This window comes from Brachyistius frenatus, unplaced genomic scaffold, assembly GCF_029030835.1.
Source record: "Brachyistius frenatus isolate BFR_SWC_R1_liver_20210118 unplaced genomic scaffold, ASM2903083v1 Contig_27, whole genome shotgun sequence".
Classification (NCBI taxonomy): domain Eukaryota; kingdom Metazoa; phylum Chordata; class Actinopteri; family Embiotocidae; genus Brachyistius; species Brachyistius frenatus.
In genome coordinates this window covers 3,100,264-3,125,544 of record NW_027210626.1, presented here as the reverse complement: position 1 = coordinate 3,125,544, position 25,281 = coordinate 3,100,264, and the positions used below count along the sequence as shown (strand labels likewise).

The 25,281-nt window shown below is 40.6% G+C and overlaps 1 protein-coding gene across 1 annotated transcript in view; it reads right to left on the bottom strand.

Annotated features, from left to right (window-relative positions):
- myo10l3 (myosin X, like 3) overlaps positions 1-25,281 on the bottom strand; it is a 70,400-nt gene that overhangs the window by 27,266 nt on the left and 17,853 nt on the right. The window contains 10 exon segments of the mRNA XM_069698628.1: positions 554-672; positions 1,887-2,016; positions 2,336-2,442; positions 3,093-3,177; positions 3,321-3,334; positions 3,452-3,576; positions 4,322-4,456; positions 4,688-4,875; positions 5,914-6,072; positions 16,942-17,040. Of these exon segments, the coding sequence (XP_069554729.1) occupies positions 554-672; positions 1,887-2,016; positions 2,336-2,442; positions 3,093-3,177; positions 3,321-3,334; positions 3,452-3,576; positions 4,322-4,456; positions 4,688-4,875; positions 5,914-6,072; positions 16,942-17,040 (1,161 nt within the window).

The window sequence follows — 25,281 nt, the reverse complement described above, 5'->3', positions numbered from 1 at the left end:
AGGGTTGAGCTCAGCCAAGAAGGATTGTGTCATGTGTCAGAATGTTCTTGTGGCATATGGTGAAAAGGATAACGTGCAGATAAAGACTTAAATATTCACATTAATTACAGACTACAGCACGGACATTCGCAGCTGAGGGAGACACCAGTGAATTATTACGCCAGCGTCTCGGTGCCTGGCTGCACTGCCTCCAGAGGAGAAGACTTTTAGTTCACCCCCAGTCTTTGGGTCTATTGTGCTTTTGAGTCAGATCACTATCAGATGGCTTTATTGTGCTTGGAATCTGGCACACAAAAAGCAGGAAATGGCTGGGAGTCACGCAAGGGATCTGGGGAGGCATGTGGTGTAGAGCGACGGAGAGAGGCAGTGTGTGTCACCAGGACGGGAGAGGGAGAGCAGTGAGGATAGGGGACAGCAGATATGAAAACACTGTACCAAATACACTGAAATGTGGGAAATAAGAGTGGAAATGTTTCAGGATTCCTGTCGGGCTAGATGTGTGATTCTTGTAAGGAGCTAGCAGAGGAGGAAGCTGGGTTGGATGTGTTGTTACCTGCTCCACAGTGAGGGGGGAGCAGATCTCCTCTCCTCTGAGGATCATGGAGCGTTGGGTCAACACCTCTGACAACTGGAAGGAGTCCAGACCGAGCAGCTCGCTGACGTTACTGACCACTGAAACACACACAGATGTATATTGTAGTGTATGTATAACTAAAGCAGAACACAGACAGTTCAGGTGACTCCTATTCATGTCAAACAACAGATGTGACATATACTTCAGACAGCGATCCCATAGAGTCTATAGGAAACTCTACTCTGCCGGCTGCGCTGTAGCCTAGTGCTCTGCAGTCGCTGTAGTTCACAGGTTCACTGGAAAAGAGGTCAGACACAGCGAACAAAGGAGTCCTGAGCTCATGTTACAGCCTGTTCACTGCTCTGTCTGCTTGTACAATGTCAACCAAACTCAGAGCCACAAGGAACCGCTGCAGAGTGCTCCAGCATCACTGAGGAACCTGTTATTTGCTGTGCAAAGGTTTCCGCACTAAATTCCATCAGAAACAACTTTTAACAAGACTGAGCTGAACCAGCTACATAGTCACATATTTCTCTCTGGTTGATTGACATTGCATACATGTTCTATTTGTTATTAGCTCTAGTTGTTGTTTGCAACATGTTCTCATACACAACTTTTTCTTCCACTGCCGTTGTGTTTGATAATAGGTTTTGATAATAAAAAGATTGCCTAAAATAAAAAATAAAACAAGCTGTAAGGACTTTTACTGTTAGTAATGACGGTCTCACCAAAGAGCTCATGACGCTGAAAAAGTTGTTTGTTTGTCTGTTTGTCTGGTTTCAAAAGGACAACTGGTTTGGTTAGCACTGTGCTATCATAATTCCAATTTTTTTTTCCAAGGAAATAGAGTAACTTCATTCAGTTAAATAATACGGGCCTCTAATTACCAAATCATTTCTTAATGATTTCCGAGAAAGTATCAGGAATAACTATGAATTTTATCGGAAAAACAGGGATTTCTTTGAAAGAGCTGCCTTGTTTAAACCCATGTAATATTAGAAACTTTCTTGTACACTAAATGATTTGCATGCCTTCAGGCATTTCACCAATTCATTTTTAGCTAATTCAGCTGTCTCTGTTTTACCTATAATTACTGCCAAATTACAGTTATTTTGGGAAACTTCCTGGAAATCTTTAAGAAATAAATGAGAAATTACAGAGATCTGACATATTATATTGCTACTTCTCTGTGTTCTTCAAGGTTTCAGCGACATGAACACATTGAGAGTGTGTGTACGACCTTCATCAATGTCAATCTAACGCACTCTGTGTTTCAGATTTGTTAAGTGTGACTCTCGATTCTTCGTTCTACCTCCTTTGGAAGTGATCTGAGCTCCACCAGCAGTCATGAATTCTATGTTGCCCATCTGGAGGACAGCAGACAGCAACTTGAACACATCTCTGATCTCCTCCTCACTGAATTCCATCACTTTCAGTGCTTCCTGCAACACAACACAAAGTTACACAAGATGTCACAATGAAGGAATCTAGAAAAGCTAAATCATTTTGAGTCATGACAGCAGATCAACTTAATTTAGTTTTTCCTTGAGCTATAAAACACATCATTTTGAACATAATTCTAAATGTGCCTCCGAAGCTAACATGACACAATCAAACAACATGCTTCCCCAAGGCTTTTGTTTTCTGGGAGTCAGCTCTGTCTGATGGCATTATGAATAGTTCACCTATGAAAAGGGGTAATAGCGCCCCCTGGGGGTAAAACAAACAATGTACAGTAAAATATTTTTCATCTCTCCTTACCATGACACTGTAAAATAGCTGCTTGTCATTCAGACTGCTGTCTTTCACGCAGCCTGACTGGCTCAGGTAGTGATACGACTCAGGACCTTCAGACACCAGGTACATGTCTGCAACAGGGAGAAGTGTTTCAGGTTACCTTGAAAGAGCTGCCTTGTTTAAACCCATGTAATATTAGAAACTTTCTTGTACACTAAATGATTTGCATGCCTTCAGGCATTTCACCAATTCATTTTCAGCTAATTCAGCTGTCTCTGTTTTACCTATAATTACTGTCAAATTACAGTTATTTTGGGAAACTTCCTTTTACTTCATGCTACTAATTCTTAAACATGCAAAACAAGAGCACAACCCATTTAGTTGTTAATTATATGAACTATAGATGCAGGGAAAGTTATTATACATATTTCCAAATGAAAGAACAACCACAATTAAATTCAGAGGAAGTATTTTTTAGATGTATAAAGTATTCTGTCAGTAACCACAATCATTTTCTGTGAAAGAGTTGTTCGTTCTGTTTTTAACTGCAGGATTTGGTTTTTTTATTGGATTAATTTTCTGCACAGTACTTGTGGAGGGTTTTATTATTTACAGCTTAACTGCATGACAGTAGAAATTGTTGGAATTTTGACACGTTCGTGACTGGCAATCACTAAAAAGGGGGCTGGTGTTGGTTAAAGCATTACTGTAGCATTCAGGAAAAACTTTTACTATGTTAACTTTAACTGCTCACAAAATAAACCCAAAAAAGTAAACCAACCTCTGTGGTCTTTGTCTGCTCCTGCTAACAGCGCGTAGAAGATGTGGTAGTTTCTCTCGCCAGGATTCTGTCGAACCACACGGTTCTTTAAAAGAGAGGATGGTTAGAAGAAAAAATGTGACAAGGATTTCATAACTGAGTGGGTCTTGAAAATGTCTCTATTAAATGTTTGTGTCAATTAGTAAGGAACTTTGTTAATATTCAACTTTTAAAACAACAAAAACTTACTTTTTCCAGCAAATCTAATATTGACAGTCAAGGAGAACACTGAAAAATCACAGTGAATAAATCATCTGTACAAAACCATAAAAATATCAATGTTTTTTTACAGCAGGTGTGAGTACATTTATGAAGGATACAATCAATGATGCAGCCTCCCTGGATGTTTCCGTTCTGGGAAAAGTGGAGCTGTATAAACTTCCCGAAGCGACTGGAGTTATTGTTGTAGACCGTCTTAGCATTACCAAACGCTTCCATGATGGGACTGCAGACAGAAGAGGGATGAATAGCCAAAACCAAATCCACAAATCCACTACGACCATAGAAGCGTTTAAAATGTGTCCTGTGGCTGCACATTACTGTCTCTACTTTGATGCTGATCAAGATCCAGATGCAGGTGAAACATTTCGTAACATTACTTGCAGCCTCGATGAAACTACGGTGCTAACGATGTCTAAAATATTTGAGATATTTCAGTGAAATTCACCGCACCACGGATTCCCTACCATTCATCAGTATTGTACGTTGTTACAATGAGCCCCTAACTGAATAAACGCGTTGAGTTAATTCCTTAAATTATGTGGTTTTCGATTGGAAGATTTGTGATGACCCCCCCTGTGCAAATAATCCAATTTTGGTGGAGACTGTTAATCATTGCAATGAGATCAAGAAGAACCCAAATAACAAGGTGCTGAGTTGAGCTGATTTAAAACAAAGATTGTTAGGAGAAGACAGGGAAAGAATTAAAACAACATGCTCCTGGAGAAACCATATCAACAATAAATATAAAAAAACATGTCTACTACAAAATACACCTTAAAAATCTTTATGACTCAAGATTCAACCAAAACATATTCACGTGCAAAATACCAAAACTAATCCCAAAGAAAACACGTTTATTGCTGTTGATCTTTAAAAAAAAAAAAAAAAAAAAGGCAAAACATAATCGGTATCAAATCTTAAATAGGACCTCTGAAACTTGGGTCCGAGGATGGTTGGTCACACAGTACCTGCTCTGGACGAGGGCCTGCTCCACCCTGGTGGTCCTCTCTGACGGAGGAGTACCTGCAGAGTTTTGACTCATCACTGAGAGGAACTTGAGCAGCAGCTTGGTGCTCTCCGTCTTCCCAGCACCACTTTCCCCACTGAAGGCGCAAAGACACAAGGAAAAGTAGATACATGAATGGATCTATCGAACTCATTTCAACTACTGTATGTCTAGACATAGAATTTTAGGGGGTAAATGCCATATTAATTTCATTTTAAAGAAAATATATCAGAACCAGAACTAGATTTACAGCAAAGTTTCAAAGAGGACTCATGCATTAATTTTTTTTGTTAAAAGTGGATTCTGTATTTTGGAAAGAAGTCCTCACCTGATGAGAACACACTGGCTGTCGTGTCTCTTCCACAGGCAGCGGTAACACTCGTTGGCCACAGCGAAGATATGAGGAGGCAGCTCCCCCATCTGGTGTTTGCTATACAAATCGACTGCAGTGCCGTCGTACAGGCCAGCTATCTGCTTATAGGGATTTACAGCTGCCAGGATCGAACCTATGTTGTTCTGTGGGAAATGAATATTATGAGTGAGGAGAGTAAACTAAGAGAAGACACAGAAGATACTTGGTGAAAGATGTCAGACCACGCATTGTATAACAACATTTTTTGGGGTATTTTACACTGAAATTTGCAACTATTACACTTTGAACTTCAATGCAACCTTTACAGTATAATTACCTAACACTATCACTTCAATAGATTCACCCGGTGCCTTCCTTTGTCACGGTACCTGTACCCGGTAATACTCTTACACTACTGCTACGGCCTAGTTTGCAGTAATATTTTAGGATCCATTGGTCTTGCTCGGGTAATGCGCTTTAGGGAAAAGTGCCTCACAAAAGTGTGTTTGTGGGTCATCATTCCACAAAGATATCATTCAGTGATGCCATGCAGACAGACTGGGCCGAAGCTTTGAGATGAGATTAGGAGATGGAATTTCCAAAGACATGGTTACCATGTGTCTCGGGGCAGTGATTATTTTAATAAAGCCTGGATAGTGTTTCAGTGGAGCCTCAGCGCTTTACTGCAAAAGCAATCTTGTGAGGGAGACCAGGTGAAACAAACAAAGGAATCCAGTACTGAATACTCTCACAGAGGCTCACTTTATTTCAGGGTTTATTTGTATTCTAGGTGTGATTTACCATTTTTAATATGATTTGTTTGTTTCTGTTTAAGAGTCTGACTATTTTCCAGAGAAAACAACAAAGAGCTGTTTAATATTGCTTTATTAATATGTGTATGTAGTATTTGGGTTTGGCGGAGAGAGAGGGAACACTAGTAATTGTAGAGAAATAGCAACAGCTTGAAGGTTTTTTTTTTCCCAGTCACGAGGAAGTAATGCTTCTTACTGAAAACACATCACATTTTGTTTTTGTCTTGTGTTGCTTTATGTCAAAGAATTACACTAAATACTAAACTTCCATGTTCATGATTGTTCTGCTTTGAAATTTCTCTCTATCATTAACAGTTTCAGGAAAAAAAAGAAAAACACTAAGTCATGGTGGGACAGTACAGACTAATGTGCTCACGTATTAAGACTTACATAGATGTTGTCTTTCTGGTAGCGCTGAAAGAGGTTGTGCATGATGGCGGCTTCATGCAGCTCGGCCAGTGTGGACATGTCTTCCACTCCATGGATGCTGCTGGGGTGCATCGGGCACACCGTCTCTCTGTTCACCTCCTCCCTCTGTAGACAGATCACCTGCAACAACACGTGATTTTATGTCAGTGTCTGAATTAGATTAAAACTTCTTTTTAAAAAAAAAAAAAATCAGAAATGTGAACCCTGACACACAAAACACACTCATTTTTTGGCGCTGCTTTTGGTTTGTTTGAGCAAGAAAAGGACAGTTTCTACAGAAATCAAATGGAACAATATTCAGTTCAAGCATTGTTCTATGCTCAGTGTTGAATGTCAGAATAAATATGAGCTGGCAGGGCGTAAACACTGTGGTTTGGTGTGTCACATTTGACTTTATTAGCCTACTGAAAAGTGTCTTGTATTTCATGCTCACTGCCTTCTGTCTGAAACGACGTGGTGCTTTCAGTGTGTGAATTAAATTAAAGTGGATGAATCAAATCAAACAAAAGTGAGGACAGACATCAGCAGTCAAATAGACAATATACAGCATTATTTTCATTATCATTTGATCTGTCATTAGTTTTTGATTTGTGAATTACTTATTCAGTTGATGCAATATAAGAAAATAGTAAAAAGAAGATCATCCACTACAATCTCAAATGTCATTTTAAAATTGCTTGTTTTGTCTGACTAAAAGTCAAAAACCTAAAGATGTTTAAGTTACAGTAAAACAGAAAAGCATCCAATATTCACAAATCTTTAGGACCCGTTAACATTTGACATTTCATTTATTTGATAAATGAAAATTTAGGATTTACAAATAGTGTGGCGAGTGGTAATGTGGTAATTTACCATTATTATACATATGACATATTATCTCATGATTAGTGTAAACATTGCACATAGTAAAATTACCTTTGGTTAATTTTGTGCTGACAAGAAGTTTTGGTGGCCACGGGGGTTCATGAGCCAACCATAAACCATAAACTGTGCTGATCAAGTAATCAATTAACTGACAAATTCTTTCACAACTATAACACATCACCATCTAGGTCAGGGGTGTCAAACTCGTTTTAGTTAAGGGGCCACATACTGCCCACTTTGATCTCAAGTGGGCCAGACCAATAAAATCATAGCATAATAACGCATACATAACGAAATCATTGATGAAGGTTTTTGGATGATAAACCCTATTTTAAGGTCTTTCTACAATAAACTGGAAACATAAAGACCAAAAACTCAGACATCAGCCGACTGTTTATCTGCCCCGGCTCTCGTCTGCAGATTCCCTCGCTTTGTGACGTGTTTGACGTCAAACGCGTCACAAAGCGAGCAGCGAGCGCTGCTGCCTCCGGAGCAGACGTCGCATTTACGCTGTTTTTGAAGCAATTACTGGATCGATTAAAAAAAAAACGTACAAAACGTTTGTACTCGTAAACCTCCATATTCTCATAGAAATGCAATTTATGTCTTTCTGTAATTTTCACACTTAGCAAAGTCATCCGGCGGGCCGAGCTGGACCCCCTGGCGGGCCAGATTTGGCCTGCAGGCCGTATGTTTGACACCCCTGGGCTAGGTGAACTGACAGTAACTTTGTTTACACAACCAATTACCTCAGAAACACTTTCATGAACACGGCTCACAAAGATGACTTCAGGGTTTGAACAACACTTAAGCAGAAGTCAATGGGTAGACACGTTAAAGATGTTAATCAAACTCCTGGCACAACATCTGTCTTTCACTGCATGCATTGGTGAACGGCAGATCCTACAGGACTAACTGAGGTACACAATGACAGATTAAAACCCTGATTTGTGCCTGTCTGTGCCTGCTGCCGACATTCCTGGCTGGTAAAAGAGCCCCTGTTTATAACTCATGTCTGGACCTTTTTCATCAAGTGTCATTCATGCGATGAGGAATAGAAGATTTTAGTGGGTGAAAAATGAAGGAAAATAAACAGAGAAACAGTCTGATAAACCGTCAGAGACCTACAGAGAGTCTCGCAGACTTTCTGGCTATCAGAACTCCTTTTGGTCACTTAATGGGAAGCCGTGTCCAGATCAATACTGATGGACAGGAAGCTGAGGTTGTGGCGTCGTCACAGTGCATTACTGATGACTTTCCTGGCCCAGTTGGGAGCAGACATCGGGTTTCAGAGAACTGCTGACTCAGCACAGATTGGCTGCTCAGGCTCTGTGGGATCTGCTGATAGACTGAAAACTTTCAGTAATGGACAAATATGTTGGAATGTAGCCTTTCAAAGTATTATGTACACATTCAAAAGACTTTTTGGCCACTTGGTGGCAGCAGAACAGGCCGTAAACACAGGATTGATATATAAATGTCTCATACATAAATATTGTCCAGCAGACATGGAGCAACATGTCTCGATTCTGGACACCACATAGTCCAAAACTTTCATTTTAGCTCTTTATTCACGGTTTCCCCTGGTTTCAGTAGGGCTGAGGGGCTGTAGCAGTGGGGTGGGGGTCAGTGGGCAGTTTTTTGACTGAAATCTCATAATTTTCACAAAATTTGGAACTATTATCACTACAAAATGCACAAGTTAGCAAGTAACTAGCTGTCGTTTGCTGCTGGGTAGGATGCATACAGTGGACTTAAAAGATCCTTATTTTTGTATCTGAACAAACCAACAAATAAAATAAAAAAATTAAAAAAAATGAAGCTGGATGAACAGTTGCCGGCTGTGAAAACAAAACAATGAACTAAGGGACACTAAAACGCCTTCTCAAGCTGAGGGGAACAACAGCATCAGATGAAGATGAACTGTCAGTGTCACATTTAAATAATGATTGTGGGGTTATCAGAAATTCTCAAGATGTTAATTTACTCTTTATTGTTCTCAAATCAAAAGACACCCCCTGCACCAAGCTACAATGTGTTATGCAAACTCTTCTTCTCGCGCTGTTATCTCAATGTGACATTTTTATAGGGCATATAATTCAATAGATTAATGTATGAGTCAGCTACATAACAATAAAAGTCTGCAAAACATTCTTTCTGTTAGAGTGCATCTTTGTCTTATACTCTAATTATAGATATTATAAAGCTCTCACAAGGTTTGCTTTGCTGAAAAACTGAATGTGGTAAATAATGACTGCATCGTGTGATTTTTTTTAATTTTTTTTTTATCTTTCATCTTAATGCAGTGCATTAACTAAAGTGAGTCTGAGTAAAAATGTTGAAAAGACCTTGTACAGTAAGTGAGAGAATGAGCATATGTGGAGACAGGAGCACAATAAGAACGCAGTCACTGTGGGTTGCTGCATGTTTTTGTGGTATTAGGGTTTGTAAAAGGGTGAAGACCTGGGAGGAGAAAAGCAGCACGTGCGGTGATGTCATCATCGAGCAGAAGCCTGCTGATTGACAGCCAGATGTCCATAAACATTCGGCTTTAACACCACTCACTCCTCTAGGAAATTGAAATTCACTAAAGGGCCTAAGTGACTAATAAATTAAGCAAGCTTTTCACTCGTAATGCATCCTTAATCAGCATTATCATTTTATGTTCAATTACATCAGACATGTAATATAGTTGATGCCATTTGTAAGACCTGGCTCTAGTGGATTACTGCTGTAAATGCTGTCATACCAAATATGTTTTTTTTTATTTGATTATTAGTGAGATTGTAAAATAAATAAGATTTGCAACTACAAATAAGAAACATTACATATTGGATGTGAACAGCATGACGTTAAGTGTTTAGAATTTTAAACGCATCTATTGGATCCTTCTCATGAAGAGTGATCATTAAACTAAGTCACTTTAACTCGACAGCAACCGCTGCGGCTGCAAGTGGCACTTATGGATTAATGGTAAAAACTGACAGGAGGGCAAGTAGAGAAGAGTTGTAATGTCACTTACACAGTCAGTTTGCAAACATCAGTCGATATATGTCACCGTAAAACCAGTTATGAGTGTGTTAAACTGAATAAGCTTTTCTTTTTTTTTTTTATTGCTTGTGAATTAAAGAGAAAAAAAAACCTGTCTGCTTTTATTAGGTCCCTGCAGTGTATTTTATAATCAGACTGTATATTTTATGTTTTCATATATATTAAAAGAGAAAAAAAGACAATTACGTTTTCAACTCCTCATCTGCTTAGTTAATCAATTAACATTTGCTGCAAAATATTAAATATCAGCCACCTGCCAGGTCTGATTTCACTTTATTTTGACACTGATGACAAGATTTCTTGTCCAACACTGACTAAAACAAACTACAGAAACCTGCAACACGTCCACCGCCTGTGTTTGCATTCCTTACATTCCCAAAGCACAAGTTCAAAGTGACATTGAGGAGAGCAAAGTTAACACAGGTTAACAAACAAGTACGAGAAGCAGCGGGAAGACAAGATTACACTCTTGATTTCAAAGGAGGAAAGTCAATATGGCCGCAGCCAAACACAATGAGCTGTGTAGTTGGGAAGCACCCTCATGTCACAAAACACAAGAGAGAAAGATTCTATGTTGATATTTTCTTGCGTGTGTACATATGCTATGTGTTTGTCTCTATATCACACTACGATCTTCTTTAAATAACATGCTGTTCAGATTTCACAGAGCGAGCTTCAGGGACTTTTTCAAGCCCAAAACATCAGAGACGCTGAGAAGAAACTGAGGTGGAGTTTTCAGCATCAAAAGAGGTTTCACATTCCTCTGTTTTGCCCAACTGTGGTCTTGGTTTCATTGCCGGTTACATTCCTGTAAGACAAGTCACTGAACTCCGTCCTCACAGCCACAGTATTCTCATCAATACTTATTCATCTCTTTAATAAGATGTTTCCAAATAATTCTCTGACTGAACAACATCCTGCGAATGAAAGAAAACTGAAGATGGGAGCAGATAAGGTCTAGACACAGACATGTTTGCTATTTCCAGTTCAATCCCTACGAGCCCTGTGAGATGCAGTAATGCTGTGGAAGTGTCCATTACTACAATCAGACATACTGGACCAGCTTTCCTGTATGAGCAGTGGCTCTGTCCCACATGGTGCAACCAACAAATTACAACAACAGCCAGACTACCCAGACCCAGCAGTGTAACACTGTGTTCCCAACCTCCAAAAACTAAATGAAATCACAGCTTGAATCTGTGAATTTGAATTTGTAGTCAAAACTGTTAATGATATTTTGACCACAATGTAAATATAATTAAATAACTTCCACTTTAATGTGGATTGCAGTCAGTGCACTGCAGCCATTCGACGATTATCGCAACGCTTGTTCCACAAGAAGACAGAGCTTCATCAATGTTAATGATTCGAGTGGTGTAATGATGGCTAGAGACTTATTTCATGCCACTTACAATAGCATGTGATTCACGATTGATTAGCTAAGTTGTTCGCTGAGACAGATCAATCCTCTCCAAATGGAGTCTGGTGTTGACACTAGGAAGAAACGCTGGTGGCCACGAGGCTGGGAAATAAAAGAAAACACGAAAAACGTCTGTGAATTTAAACTATTCTGTTGATAAAAAAATAACTTTTTTTCTTTCTTGAAATCTATGATGAAGCTATTGAAGCTTCTGAGTGAGTTGTTTCTGCTGGTATCTTTATTTTTTTTTATTATATTCTTTTATCTTCCTTGTGAATATGTGTGCAAGACAGTCTACACAAGTAAAAATTTCAAGGATTTAATAGAAAATAAAATACACAATGAAATAAGAATTCAAGATAAATAAAGCTGGAACATTTAGTTGACTAACTAATTGATTAGTTGTGAAGATTCACCACTTTTTTTTAGTCATTTCTAATAACAAACTGAATATAGTTTTAGATTTTAACAAATAAAACAACCAATTTGTTGATTGTGAATGTTCTTTTCATAATTTTCTGCTATTTTATAAATCAAACAATTGATTAATAATAATAAGCTAATAATTAATGAGAATGAAAATATTAAGTTGCAGCACTACTATTATATCCCAATAAATAAAAAAAATGTCTCAGTTGAATTAATTAGACAGAAATTATTGAACAAATTAAAATGCATCTAACAATGCCAAAATGCAAAGTGCCATTGAAAAATTAGAGACTAAATAGCGGGAACAGTTTGTCAGTAAAGTGAATTTTAAACTTTCTTGCAGCTGTAAGGTTCTTTCCTTTTGTTTCCTCTTCACTGAAACCACACCCTGCTGCTGCTGCGCTTTGTTCCACCAGCCCCTACTGAATATTCAGATATAGGTGGAGTCTGTAGCTCAGAGGACTTGTGTTTTACCCTCAGATATATTCAGGCTTTTAGGAGTGACACATGGACAGACATAAAATCACAGGCTTGTGGATACAAACACAGTCTTGTTTAAAGGAACACTGTCTGTTTATGCCTCCCTTTTCATTTTTCACATTTTTTTTTCTACTCTGCCTCTCTCTGTCTTACAGCGAATCCATCTGCTGCAGGGGGATCCCGCCCAGACCCCAGAGAAATGGAGGGAGGGGGTGGGGGTGGGGGGGGGGGGCAGAGGGGGAAAGGCTTATCAATGGTAAAAACTGTGAAAACAAATAGCAGAGACAATTTGAAATTATGACCATGGCAAAAATCTGGCAAAATATTCATATTAATGTTCCCTAAAATGGCTTAAACCCACACATAAAATATTTTGTTTAGCACACACACTTAATGTTTGTGTGAACTCACTCATGAATGCACGTTACTCACATAATGGCTCCATTGACTAATTATCCAGAAAAAACTGAGGGGCCATCAATGACCTATTTTAAACCACACAGACTTTATATCTACAGACTCGGGACGTCAGGATTCACATTTGGTGGGAGTCACATTTCATCTCTTTCACTTTCTTTTTTATTTGTGCACAAAATGACAAGAAAAAAAACCCTCTGCTTAATGTGACAATATCAAATAATCATTTTTATTTCTGATGAAATTATATGCCATTTACATTCTTGATTATTCAAGTAATTATTTGAGCTATAAAAGGTAAACTTTTTTTTTTTTTTTAAAAGGCCCATCGCAAATTCTCAAAGTGCAAATTGCTTGTTTTGATCAACCAAACACGTGGGTTCCTGAAGATCTTTAGTTTACTGTCAATAAGACCAAAAACAACTAAACAAATCCTCACAATTTAGGCTGTGAGGAATCTGTCAATTTTACTGACCACAAAGAACTTTACCTGACAGCAAATATAAAATACAACCTATATCTATAGGAGGAAAATACACAGTTAAAGATCCGCCTAGTGTTCAGTAAAGCAAAGATGACATCACCAGCAGCAGGTGAGTTCAGGTGACAGATCCTCTTCCTGCTTCTCTTTACATGTTCACAACCCTCTGGGGATAACGCACACACCGTTAATCCAGCTGGTGCCATCTGGCCACAGAAAACACACACATTCACACACAGACGGATACAAGCACTCAAACACACGAACACACAACACATTCAGCTCTCGGTTTCAGTGTGTCTGTTGTATTTTATTTGTCCACTCGGGTCTGCGGTGCAGCGGAGTTGAGACAGTGATGAATGCTGATATGACGGTTAATATGACAGGAGCCAGGTCAGCCCGTTAATAAAGGCGAGGCCATGTGAGTAAAGACACTCTGGTATTGCTCTCTGGAGTCATGCTGAGCACTCACGCTAGGAGCTGCACCTTGGTGGGAGCACCGAAGCGACGGATAATGATACCTCCCCCCACCCCCTGCCCGAGCGCTGCCACAATACATTTAGCTAACATCCTCTGACATGGTGCATCAATACAAAAACACCAGGAAGCAGGCAAAGACAGACTGCCAGACAACACACACACACACACACACACACACACACACACACACACACACACACACACACACACACACACACACACACACACACACACATAATACCCTGAGATTGATAGAGAAGCTGGATTAAATACAAGATAGTGAGTGGATCAGGAAATGCCAATAAACCTCAGAAAATATGGCATTCACGAATCAGGGGGTCACATGAGGTCAGCCAGATATCCTGAAGGTGGAGACGATCTGTTCCTCACATTCCTGTCATTTTGGCAGCAGAGTCTAGGACTTGGAAGCACAGAAGACACCCATATGCCTGAACCAATGAGCAACATCCTGAGCTCACATGAGGCAGTCCAGCTTCAGGTCAGCAGCTGCAACGCTGCGGTCCCACTCCCACTCACAAAAAAACACGGCGTCACGTTAACCTAATGTTATTTCTTTTAACTCCCACCGAGGGTGGTGAGGTGAAATGTTTTCAGACTGACAGCAGCACCGTGCATTCTCCAGTCATATTTCATCAGACTTCTCGCACTGTAGGCCTCCCCACCACTGACCACAGGGACATCACAGAATACAGCAGAAGGGCACATGGATGAGTTCATATGTTCCGTCTCACATCTTTAACACGCCATGCTGCTCTGGTTCAGAGAAGTTCCACAGAGAGCCACAACTCAGCAAGCCATGCAAAATATACAACTACTCTGTAATTTCGTACTCATGGGATCCATGAATTGTGGTGCATGTGGACTCACTGCCAACAGGGTGATATGAAGAGATAATAGAATATAAATGGAGATTCGTCCAGATTAGTGGTGCAGTCATGGTTCCCAGTCTGAGGTTGGATTTCAGCCAGGGAAACTGTGCTGCAGAAACTAAGCAGTTGTTTAGTAGTCTGCATTGCTTTCCAGGTGGGAAAGGAGGAAAAAGTCTGTGTTTGGGGCGGTGTCTTTGGGAATACATGGTTTCCTATGGGAGGTAGCTGAACACCAAAGGTGTGAGGGGTGTTTTTCACCACCTGTTGGGGTGTTTTATGTTCAGATTTTGAACAGTTACCATACCAGACACTTCTTATATGCTCTCAGTGGGACAACAATTCACCAGGACCTGAGGGGACCAGGAGGCTCTCTCAGGAAGTACAGTCACAGATGTGTCTTGAATGGAGTTGTTGAGGGTCAAGGATAAGTCCTTGAACATCTAAATGTCCAGATATTTGAAAGTAGAGATGCGTTCGACCTCTAAAACTTGTATATGGATGGGAGTGAGTTCTCAGCTTCAGGTTCTCTGATTTTTTTGGTGATCAAGATTAGATTTTTGTTACTGCACCTCCTCCCTGCAGGTAGACTGTTGCTGCTGATCAGGCCAACCACCATCATGTCATCTGCAGACTTGATCATGATGTCAGAGCTATGAACAGGTATGCAGGTTATCTAACTTAACAGACTAAAGGTTGGCATCGAGCTTGTGATGTCACAAACTCACATTCATGTCATTTGTTTGGCCTCAGCGACTTTCATCTGGGGAAAAAACAACCACCTAGCAGTCATTCCATTGTGGGTGTGTGATTGGCCTGGTTCTGCCCCACTCACAGGGAGTCTACCAATCAGAACAGAGGGCCACTGATATCAGGGCTCCTTCTAGCAATGTTCTTTGTACAGTTTCAGAAAAAGCTTAAGAGAGGAAGATGTAAAACTATTTTGAGATGTTTTTTGTTACTTAAAACCACAAAATTGTTCTTATGGATGTCAGAACTGCAAAATAGAATAGTGTAAAAGTGTAAAATATGAGACCTTTGAATATTTGTATATCCGGGAGTCACAGAACAACATTTATTTTGAATCCTGTTTGTTTCCTTGTGAATAATGTAACTGTAGTTTTCCCTCTCCTTTCAGCCCTGTGTGACTCCACCAACTCTTCAGGGAAACATCGGACTCTTAAGCTGCTAATTACTTTTTTCTGCTCACCAGTGAGTCTCTAACTGTCTGTTGTGTACGTTTACAAGCTTTTTAAGAGTTTTTCTGCTGAAAACAACCGACTGCAAATGGACAGTAATGAGAGTGGTGGGGATGTTGCAGACCAGAACGCTCCACAGAGCTGAGGGGAACCACAGAGTTGTACATCCTTCCCTGTGCATTTGTCACAACAAGCAACACTTCTCACATTTCAAGGAATCATTTGACCTGTTTATACAAAATATCAATGCATGCAGCTTCATTTCCAAATGAAATAAATGCCGCTCCTTAGACGCCTGGCCACCTCCACTGTATACTGTAAGGCGCCCTTCTTCAGAAGAACTCCAGTACAGGAATAATAATTATGGGTCTGGGTTTATGGTTAAGATGATGTCAGCAGAGGCTGTTTGGAAATGAAGCTACAATGACTCTCTCTCTCTCTCTGAGTCTCTCTCTCTCTCTCTCTCTCTCTCTCTCTCTCCCTCTGACTCTCTCTCTGACACTCTCTCTGACTCTCTCTCTCTCTGACTCTCTCTGTGACTCTCTCTCTCGCTCGCTCTCTCCCTCTGACTGTCTCTCTCTCTCTCTGACTCTCTCTCTCTCTCTCACTCTTTCTCTCCCTCTGACTCTCTCTCTCTCTCTCACTCTTTCTCTCTCTCTGACTGTCTCTCTCTCTCTCTCTCTCTCCCTCTGACTCTCTCTCTCTCTCTCTCTCTCTCTCTCTCTCTCTCTCTCTCTCTCTGACTCTCTCTCTCTCTCTCTCTCTCTGCCTCTCTCTCTCTCTCTCTCTGCCTCTCTAACAGGATTTCCTCCAGACACAAAGACCCCTATGCACTGCCAAACAGATAAGCTCAGGCCAATGACTTGTCACAGGAACTCCATTCCTGTCATTCATACTTCATTACAAAAGGTGTTGATCCCCATGCAGAGACCTCAGATGAAACAGGTGTGCAAACAATTAACTCTCTCACATATATACAATGGCCCGCTTTCCACTCCCCATGATAGTACGGCCCTGGACATGTTAACTTGGGGGATTTTACATGTTCACTGTCAGTTACGGTCTATGAAACACTGTAAGGATGAAGCCACTTTTGATGAATGCATCAGAGAGTTTTAACTTTGTTGATTTTTTTTTAAACACTCTGGTTGCTTTTAGGTTGGGCTTCCAAACACAAAGTTTGTATCCTTAAACAAATGGATACTGCTCGTTGTTGTAGACACACTGGGGACAGTCTAAAGTGATTCAGGGGTAACATCAGTAAAAACAAAGTCTTCTTACCTTCCCGTAGTCGATGGTGAGGACCAGGGAGGAATCATCACAGGAGCTGACAGTTGAGGGGAGGAGCTGCTCTTTGTGTCTCAGCCACACACGGTCCCCCTACAACACAATAAGCAGCACAACAAGCTTAGCATCTGGACACACAGCTTCTATTAGAGTTACATGTTTCACAGAAAAGTAGTGCACATTTAAAATAAACAGTCATTTTAATGAAGCTCTTGTCATTTATGTAGACCATTATTAGATACCAGGGAAGAATAAGTTCAATCCAGAAAGAGCAATATCTTATTTAGGTATATTATAAAAGGGCTGGATGAGTAATAGCAGAGGTTTTTGTACAAGAGAAATAATTTCACACTCATTTTTTCTTCTACACTGTCTTTATCCATTCTGTCTTTTATCCTGCATTGCTTACCACTATGTGAGAAACAGCCTTACCAGGTCTGGACTGGCACAGTTATCCTCCTATTGAATTGTTATTGCCTGTTAGAAGAGAAAAGTTATTTGCCAGGCCTGCATGCTAAGAGGCCAGAGGCTCAAACTACCACTCAGAGGCATACACACTCAGTAAAACTGTCAAAAATGCTTTCAGCCTTCGGTTGTGTGGCTGCTTTGCTCCATAAAAGAAGAGATTATGGTCCCAATGAGCTTTTGCCACTTCAGCAAATCAATCAATACAAATATTTCTCTGCCCACCATCCTTTCTTTTTTTACTACATTTCAGTCAGGCAAACCACAACACACTTCTCGCCATTATTCCTGATCAGATCCTGGTTTCCAGACAGAGATTAACACCACCATTACAACCGATCTGGGCTGCCTGGCCTCCAGTGTTTGTGTATCCATGCAGAGTCACTGACCTTCCCAGACGTGTTTGTTAGAAGCTTAGTAACCAGAAGCAAAAACAGGAATCTGAGGCTGATTGTTTAGATGAGACATCATTTCCTTACAGTGGTGGAGGATACATTAATAGATTGGGCTGCGTTTGAGTGACTGCAGTGGATGAGAGCAAACGGGTTGTGCAGTCTGATGGTGTGGTCGAAATAGTTTATCTTTCAGGATTACTCAATCCACATTTGTAATAAATTATTGAAAACAATCTTATGGTGAACCCAGGGCCTTTAAAGGAACATTGTGGGAAATATAGTTGTTTGTTTTTGCAGAGTTGGATGAGACAGTCACTATACTGTCATGTCTGTCAGCAGTCATAACAGTCAGTTAGCTTAGCATGAAGCTAGCCTTGCCTACCTACACTTTTAAAGCTCAATTAACATCTTATAGGTCATTTGTTTCATCAAAACTTAAGTGTAAAAATAACCATTTGTGGTTTCACAAAGGGTGATACGATGTCTCTGCAAGACAGTGTAAAAAGTATGAAAGTACATTTCCTAAGGCTAAAGTAAAATGAAATATTTAGTTTTTAAGTAGAAAACCTACAGCACTTGGATTTTATAGACATTTGGCCCTTAAGTCCTACTCTCTCAGGATGTTTATCTTTTACCAACTAAACATTAAGCATCACAAGTGCATCACTAAGGTAGTCATGGAAACATGGAGCATAAGCGAATTGTGTATCCAATAGAGCATAAAACTGAAGGGATCAATATGCATGGATTCCACCAGGAAACCTTATACAAGGTCACCACTTCCAGACATCAATCCTCATTAACTATTAACAACAGGCTGCCACGTGTGCACACACACTCTCATCCACGGAGCACAAATGTGTTTGCCAGCAGGGTCAGAGCAAAGATCAAGATGCTTTTGTTTATATTTATGTGAAATCCTATCTGCCTCAATGAGTCAAAGAAAGAATTACTTAAATATAGAAATAGGACATTATAGATTCTATTAAATTAACTCAGCTCAGACAGATGGCTGGTCTCTGATCTGTTCTTTATTTTGTCTTTCAGCCTTCCCTCTTGGACAAAGCATCGCTCTCTCACCAGCCAGTCTAAAGAACCCACTTCCATCATCGTGGATTTATTTTTTCTTTCACTAGGCTAATGGAGCACAGTTAAATGTGGCTCTCGAACCACTGGGGACACGGTGAGTGGGCTAAAGGGGGTCGTGTAAATTAGGAGGAGGAGGCTGAGGGGAAAGAGGAAGGGTGCGGGCAGTTGATAATGTCCTGCCTCCTATTGTGTGGAAAACGAGGCAGACAAACAGAAGCACCAGGACTTAAATATAACAGAGGTATTCTGCAACACGTGACCACACATTAAAACATTTTCCGTTCAATATGAGACGATTGGTGACTCCCATACCAGTGACCGACTGTGTGTGCCTGGTACCAGCTTAGCATGTATGGCCTTTTCAGGGAAAAGCTGCTTCACGTGAGTTCGCTGAGGTCCACTGAGCAGATTAATAGTGTTTACTCTATAGATTTTAAGAAGATCAGTGGCTGTTATGTAACTGGAAATCAGAGAGGCTTGAATTCAGCAGAATTTTGCTCCTCATCCTGTAGAGGTTCTTTGTACTCACGTCTCCAACAGTGAAGCTGACAGAGAGATGAAACAGGAGTGTGTTGTAATATATGTAGATTACATAAGATCTACAGCAGATTAAGACAGTGAGCATGCCACGACATGGAAGACACTGGGATGGCTGGTGATACTGTAATTTCCGAGAAACCCCATCCAGTATTACTGCAATACAGAAACTTCAGTGATGCAAAGGAACTGTTTTAAAGTCTTGAATGGTTCAATTGAGTCAGAGCTTTACAGGTTTTCCCACTCATATAAACAAGGAATTCCTTTAAAGGATGCCCGGTCACCATCTTATAGAAACACATAAAACTCTCAAAACAGCATGCTCGCTTTCACACAGTTCTCATTCTTAAAACAACAATGAAGACAATAATTGAAAATTAACACAAGTTAATAAGTCAACACTATATGTTAAACCAAAAGTCAGCTGACAAGCTGGCCCATGAAGACACTAATGCTGGCTTGGCTTGGTGCGCCAGCTTCTGTGCTCTGGAGAACTACCCACCAGGCACTGTAATCTAAACTGGGCAAAAACAACCCAAAGGGATACTGTACAAGATAAGTAACTCTTACTTTGCACATGCATTGGATTCTCCCAATCATTTAAGCCCATATCTATTTAACATTCATATGGTTTTAATTTAGCCGAATTGTATCATCCGAGGGGGAAGCACGCTGCAAACTACGATACTGTGAGTGGCTGTGAAGTGTAAGCTGCTGTGTTGTTTTACTGTCAATCAACAGGACACTTGTGCTAACCCTAATCCTAACACAAACCTGATCTTAACCCTCCCAAAACATAACAACCAATCACAGGCAGGGCATCCTTCCTGCTGATCCAATCGAGAAAGAACCCTGGCAAAAGCTTTAAAATCTTATCAAACTAATAGATTCAAAATGTCACGTTATGTCAGCAATGAAACAACTAGCTGTGAGTAATCGTTAAATGATATATAAAATATTTTCCTCAACAAAAGTTTGATGTCTTAAATAACCCCTGAGAGTTGACAGGGTGCCTATCAGTCAGTATTATTCAAGTTGTGAGAAGTTTTCCAGGGCCTGGAGCGCTCAATAAAGCCAACATCAGATGTATTTGTCCATTTGTTTGCGTCTTTGTTTGTGAGTCTGCGTGTGTTTAAAGAGTCTGAAGACGGAGGGTATAAAGTCAAGATGAATTGTCTCAGCAACAGATGGTCCAAGCAAGACTCCTCCCCCTTGTCCAGGAGCTCCATCACTAAGTTAGGACAAAGGCAACCACCTCTGACTGAGGGCTCAGAAGTTAACCAGGCAGAAATATCCCAAACAAAGGCCAGCTGGGACACAAAGGGGAACGGGCATCAGCTTGTGTAAAGTCCCCCAGACTGGAATTACCTGCTGCAGCACAACTAACCATTCTAAGTGAAACAGTGAGCACTTCTTGCATAGTAACCACTGAATAGCACAGTGTTCATTTGGAAATGAAGCCCAGTTGTCACCGGATCTGATTATTAGGTGTCAGTTAACTCCACTCCTGTGCCTCTAGAAAGCAGATGTTTTGTTACCTCCATTAAAAAGCAAAGCTGAACTGCTGCCGTGACATTTCCAGCTCAAGTTCATTTAAAATTCTTAATGCTGCATGTCACTGAGCACGTGGAGCAGTGCTGAGGCCGAACCGGCCGACAACAGTTATCCGAGCCACCAAAAGGGGCCGACGTCCCATCGTGCTTTCTGACACAGAAACCACCCGGGCCGAGTCGGAGGCTTAAGTTTCAGCAGCTCGTATAAGGACATCCAGCTCAAAGATTTGCTAATGAGCGTCCCTTAAATATTTAAGCGCATACACAGAACAAGGTGCAATTGGCTCTTTCCCTGCCGTCTGGCGTGGCGTGAGTGCAGGCGGTATCAGGTGATCGTATCAGCCAGAAGAAAAGAAAGCTAATTAACTCAGCTGGATTTGGACACGGTTGAACAGTTAGTTATGATAAGCTAATTTCTTGGATCTCAGTGTGGTTTCAGGGATTGGTGCATAAATGCCTGCCAAGCGGACACCAGTGAGCGGCTGTCTGTGCTGCAGGTAGGGCTGATGCCCAGGTTAATCCAGCTGGATTCCTGACAAGCGTATCATTTCTAACACAGGAACGTATCCAGTGGCAACAAATTCGTCCAAAGGCAACTTAAGCTGTCGCTGCTTTCACTTGTCCACCTCACATTTCCTGCATGCGTTCCCTCATGCTGAATATTTAGTCGGTTTGCAGTCATCATGTTTGTCAAGTTCTCACTGACCGACTGCATCCCATTGAGAAGCAGATGTTCAACAACACATTTCGTTTTTTATACATAGACAGTGGTCCTTTTTCACCTCAAATACCAGGAAAGCATTATCATAACAATAGAGACATAATGCAGAGTTACTACCAGTCTGCAGACAGACGTGCAGTCCAGAGCATTGAGTGAATGACCTGCATTTAATAAGGTCAAACAGCAATATTGACACTTGCAAGTTGCCATTGTGTGTTTTCGTGTTAATAAGTCTGTTGTCGATAAAATGATCTCAAGTGAAACTGAAAAAAAAAAGTAATTTTTTTTTTAAGTATCAAAATCCAGTGACATTTTTAAATTTCACTTACTTGTATGACTTTGGACAGTGAATAGAAAACCATGCATCTATTGCACAAACCAGAGGTCCCATGTGCAACTACCAAACCAAATTTTATGAGCAATGGAATAATTATCAATATTATTCCCATAATAACCATGTAATAGACTCAGAAATTTATGATAAAATGGAAAATAACACATTTCCATCTCTTACTAGAAGAGGTACCATTCAACAGCTGAAATGCAGACTAGAACTCCTTTTTCAGCATTGAAAGATTTGTTTCATTCTGGTTGCTAAAATCAACTACTCGGAAGTCTGAATCTGATAGCTTCAAGCTAACATTGGCATTATATTATATCAGAGGTGGCATGCTGTCGTCAAAGGTGGATATGCACGGGAACATTTTATTTACAAAATATTCAAATAATGAACAACTAATCTTTTACATCATAATGTGATGTGATTTTTTGTTTTGCTGACAAAAAAAAACATTTCCCACATATGGGTGTTTGGAAATGAGTTTGAACAACTGTGTTCAAACAATGTACCTTGTTCACAAGGTACATCTGTAACCAGCAGGATTGTAAAAAAAAGAAAAGAAAAAAAGGTAACAATGGAGTTGTTTTTTGCTTTATCCGGCAAAAGGGAGCACATCCAGATTCAGGGACTATAACGGTATCTCCTGAGCGCTGAGTGAATAAATGAGGACAAATCTGCCAAGTAGCTGGTGAGATTAAATAAGTAGGCTGAAAGCAGCTGGGAGGGGAATCTGGGCAAAGGTCCTTCTGGGTTTCTGCCACAAGATTCCCAGAAAGCTGTTCGTCTTACAAACAGCAAAATCTCAGCTAGATATAATGTCTTGTGACAAGCACAGGACACCATTTTTTTTATTATTATTTTTTTAATCATCGCATTACATTTTGACTTATCTTGAGTTTTCTAAGGATGCTGAATTAAAAAACAAAATGGAATTGAAAATGAAAAAGGCTCAACTGAATTTAAATCTTTGCATATGCTTTTTGCTCATATGAAATGTTTCTGCTGTGCTGCCGAGTAGCTTCACAGGGCAAATGAAGGGTTTAATGCCATTTCTCAATGGATCTTCAGCAGTGGTTGTTGAGGGAAGGAGAAATGTTCCATTGACTTTTTTGCACAGATTTTCCAAAGATGAATGCATACAGCTTACAACCACTGGGCCACTGTGAAGAAAAAGTCAACAATAACTAACAATGATTTATTAAATGTGTGCCTCTGCATGTTGCTTTTCTTGTTTCTTTGTTTCCTCGCTGCCACTGTACCGTCTGCCTGATGCACATGGTGCAGCCAGAGCCTGCAGGCAGCATGGGGTGAGGGCGGGGCAGGGCAGGGCGGGTGACCAAGGGGAGAAATCAGATGATTAAAGGCAACCTCTAGCATCTGTGCTGGAAAACGTATGAATTAATGATGGAGAGAGCAGCTGATCAGAAATTAGCTAATGGCGAAGGAGGAGTCCCGTGGGGAACAGGGGTTCCCCAGTCTGTGGTGGAGGGGCTGAGTGGGGGAAAATCATCAATTGTTCTTGACTCCATGGAACAGCCTGAGCCCCCTGCAGAGGAAGCTATAAACAGACTTAAAGTCGGATGGCCTGGAGGCAGCAGCCTCATCGGTTAACACTGTGAGACACCGTGACATGTGGCCCGATGATGTCATGCATCATTTTCATATTGAAAGACTTATTTTTTAGCACAGAGGGACTGAGAATGATTAAGTCATAAATATAACTGTGTCCCTGGCTCAATGGAAATCAAACACAACAGCAATTACTGTCATTTCAGTCATTTTCATCATGATATTTATCGGAAGTAAAAGTATACGTTTGTGCAGGATCATAAGTGTGTGTTTACGTGTTTGGCAACAGACACACGCTGTCTGGGGAGGATTATTGTGTGTGTGTGTGTGGGCGGGGGGTGTTGGAAGGCACCTCCTCATCATCATCTGACAGAGCTCATCGATTGTGTTGCTAATGAGTGTATTGAAGAGAATTTGCAGAACAAATTATGTCTTCAGGAGCACAACAGAAAGAAGAGGAGGCACACTTTGACTCTGTGCCACAGATGCCCGGCACAGCATCTTGTTTTACATCCTCATCCTGTGTGAACATGTTTTGATTCCTCTACTTGCTCTCGTGTGATCAGAGTGTAAGACTTCATCCTGATTGGCTGATTATGACACTTTTTTTAACAACAGAATAAGTTGCAGGATGATGCGGATAGGCGGCAAATGATGTGATTTCTGCATGTTTGATTGGATTTCCAGCTAAGCTTCATGACTTAGAATATCTACAGAGCCACCTGGCAGTCCTCGTCCTGTCTGGCATCTCCATATCTAACCCTCTCTGTAGTCAACTGGCTGTATGGGGTCGCAGCAGGAATCTCTGAGATATTTCAAGAATGCTTCTCAGTCAGGACTGTCAGAGACTTGGGATGCGTGTGTTTGACTGTGAGACATCTGAGACATGGTCGGTGGGGTGGTGGTCAGGATGGGTCAGGGGACTCATCACAAGGTAACCGGGCTTCTGTTACACCGCCTTTAACCTTCACAATTTAGTTAGGTCAAATTATATGTGCTGATTACAGCTTCGTAAATACTTGATGAGCTTCCTTTTCTGTGTTTGATATCATTTTAGTTTGTATGAGGTGCGATCGAAAAGTTGCCGTTACAAATGAGTGGAGCGCAGCTCAGTATGTTCACGTAGCAGGAGAGGAACAAGAACTTTGGTGAGAAAGTATTCCAACTTTTATCACTTGATCAACATGTGTTTTTGTGACTAGTGAGAGTGCATTTCAAATCTTGTCAAACTTTTGGGGAACAGAAAAAATGTCGCAGGGAGCCAAATCCAGTGAGAAGGGTTGGTGGTAGTGGGGAACTTCTCAAAGCACTGTGAGAAGGTGTGTTGTCATGTTGGAGAACCCAAGAATGATTAATCCATTTCTTAAAGGAATGAATCCACATTTTAATCAATAATGAAAATGATAAACATTTTCTAATTACTTCCAAAACTCTTAAAGCCGATCCTGTCTCTACAATACTCACAGGAGCTCTCACATACAAATACATCATTATATTTGAATCTGAATATTTTCATAGATAATTAATGATGGGAAGGAGGGAGGGAGGGATCACTGATGGTTGGGATGACGTAATGGTGGCCAAAACGATTAGACACACTGGAGTTCAAACAATACAGATGGTGCAGGAGTACCTCCATTCAAAAATAACTGAACAAAGACCAAA